We start from the raw sequence: 1,715 nt of genomic DNA, 5'->3' as shown, positions 1-1,715 counted from the left end.
GGGGGAGCTCTACGAGTTCCGCCTCATGATGACCTTCAGCGGGCTCAACCGTGGCTTCGCCTACGCGCAGTACAGCACGCAGCGCGGCGCCAGGGATGCCATCGCCTCCCTCAACAACTTCCCCGTGCGCGAGGGCTGTGCCATCATGGTGTGCCGCAGCACGCAGAAGCGTCAGCTGAGCGTGGATGGCCTGCCTGCCTGGGTGAGCCAGAGGGAGCTGCAGACCGTGCTGCAGCACAGCACCGAGGGCATCCTCAGCGTCACCCTGTACGCCAGCCCCTCGCACAGGCACGCCAAGCTGGCCGTGCTCAAGTACAGCTCACACCAGGCAGCTGCCATGGCGAAGAAAACACTGATGGAAGGTGAGGGGTGCAGTGGGGATGCTGCTTGGGTTGGGCTTCTTGGTGTTTGCACCTCCAGGCTTGGCTGTGAGGTGACTTCGGCCCTGAGATGCCTCTTGCACTCTGCCTGTGTCCTGTGGGATGCTATGTGGGGCTGGTCTCTGGTGCTTCTAGCAGTGGTGGGGTGAACTGGAGGTCTTCAGGCAGCTGTCTGCTCAGAGCAGGAGCATCACCAGCACCAGTCCAAAGCGTCCAGAGCTTTGAGTTATTAAACCCTCCTGACAGAGCTGCCTTAACCTCAGTGCCCCTTAAACCCTCCTGATGGAGCCACCCAACTCCTTAGAACCCCTTAAGCCCTCCTGTCAGAGCTGCACTACCCCTCAGCACCTATCCTGTGATTGCACTGCCCTGATAGGACACACTTCCCAGACATCCAACCAGGACCTCTAAAGTCCTGGTTTGTACCCATTTCTGCCACAGCTGAGAAGCATTTGGCTTTGATATCTGTGCACTTTGTCCCTAAAGTCAGGCTGCTCCTAAAATCCTGGAGATCACCAGATGCTGAGGGAGTGGGATGGGGTAACACTGGAGAGCAGCTGTGTGAGCACCTCCTGACTCTCACAGGGAACGTGAGGCTCGTAGGAATGAAGGTGGCCTGGCTGCACCCTGTTCTGAAGGACAAGCTGAAGCTGTGTGAAACGACATCGTCCAGCCAAGCAGAGGGGTGCAGGAGCCTGGCAGTGCCCAAGCCAGCAGCACTGCATGACGTGCTGGAGCACCTGAATACTCTGTGCCAGAGGCAGCACCTGGGGACCCCTGTGTTCCTCACCAAGTGTGTCCAGACAAACCCCAATGGGTGGATGAGGTTCTGGTGCCAGGTGGTGATCCCAGGCTGCCCTGTGCCCTTCAGTGGCTTCACATGGATCAGGCAGGATGAGCAGGGCCAGAGTGGGCACGAGGAGGCTAAGGTTGCAGCGGCACTGTATGTTCTCCACGTGTTAGGTGAGTCCTTGGTGAGTCCTTGTGGCAGTGACAACTCTGCCCTTTCCAAAGTCCTAGAGCATCTGGGAGTGTGGAGCTGTGGCACTTCTAGTGGAGGGAGGGAGACACAGCCTGGCAGGAAGGACTGAAACACTGTCACCCCCTTCCATGGGGTCTGCATCTGGATCCCCCAGATAGGACTCCACTGATTGAGCTCCAGGTGGCATTCCTTGTTGTAAGGACTGAAACACTGTCACCCCCTTCCATGGGGTCTGCATCTGGATCCCCCAGATAGGACTACACTGATTGAGCTCCAGGTGGCACTCCTTGTTGGAAGCAGAGGGAGTTTGAGGTGAGAGCAGATCCTGATGCTTCTCTCTCCACTGCAGGAAG

At 58.0% G+C, this 1,715-nt stretch overlaps 1 protein-coding gene across 1 annotated transcript in view; it reads left to right on the top strand.

The window, feature by feature from the left end:
• The window catches only part of DND1 (DND microRNA-mediated repression inhibitor 1), a gene marked incomplete at both ends in the record, with an annotated part of 1,634 nt that extends 291 nt beyond the window's left edge, over nucleotides 1-1,343 (top strand). The window contains 2 exon segments of the mRNA XM_009077292.1: nucleotides 1-362; nucleotides 966-1,343. The exon segment at nucleotides 1-362 is cut by the window's left edge and continues 33 nt beyond it. Coding sequence (XP_009075540.1) covers nucleotides 1-362; nucleotides 966-1,343 — 740 coding nt within the window.
• Between the last annotated feature and the right edge of the window lie 372 nt (nucleotides 1,344-1,715).

Source organism: Acanthisitta chloris, unplaced genomic scaffold (assembly GCF_000695815.1).
Source record: "Acanthisitta chloris isolate BGI_N310 unplaced genomic scaffold, ASM69581v1 scaffold1016, whole genome shotgun sequence".
In the NCBI taxonomy this organism is placed as follows: domain Eukaryota; kingdom Metazoa; phylum Chordata; class Aves; order Passeriformes; family Acanthisittidae; genus Acanthisitta; species Acanthisitta chloris.
The sequence above is the reverse complement of the archived record's forward strand: the minus strand, read 5'-3'. Positions and strand labels throughout refer to the sequence as shown.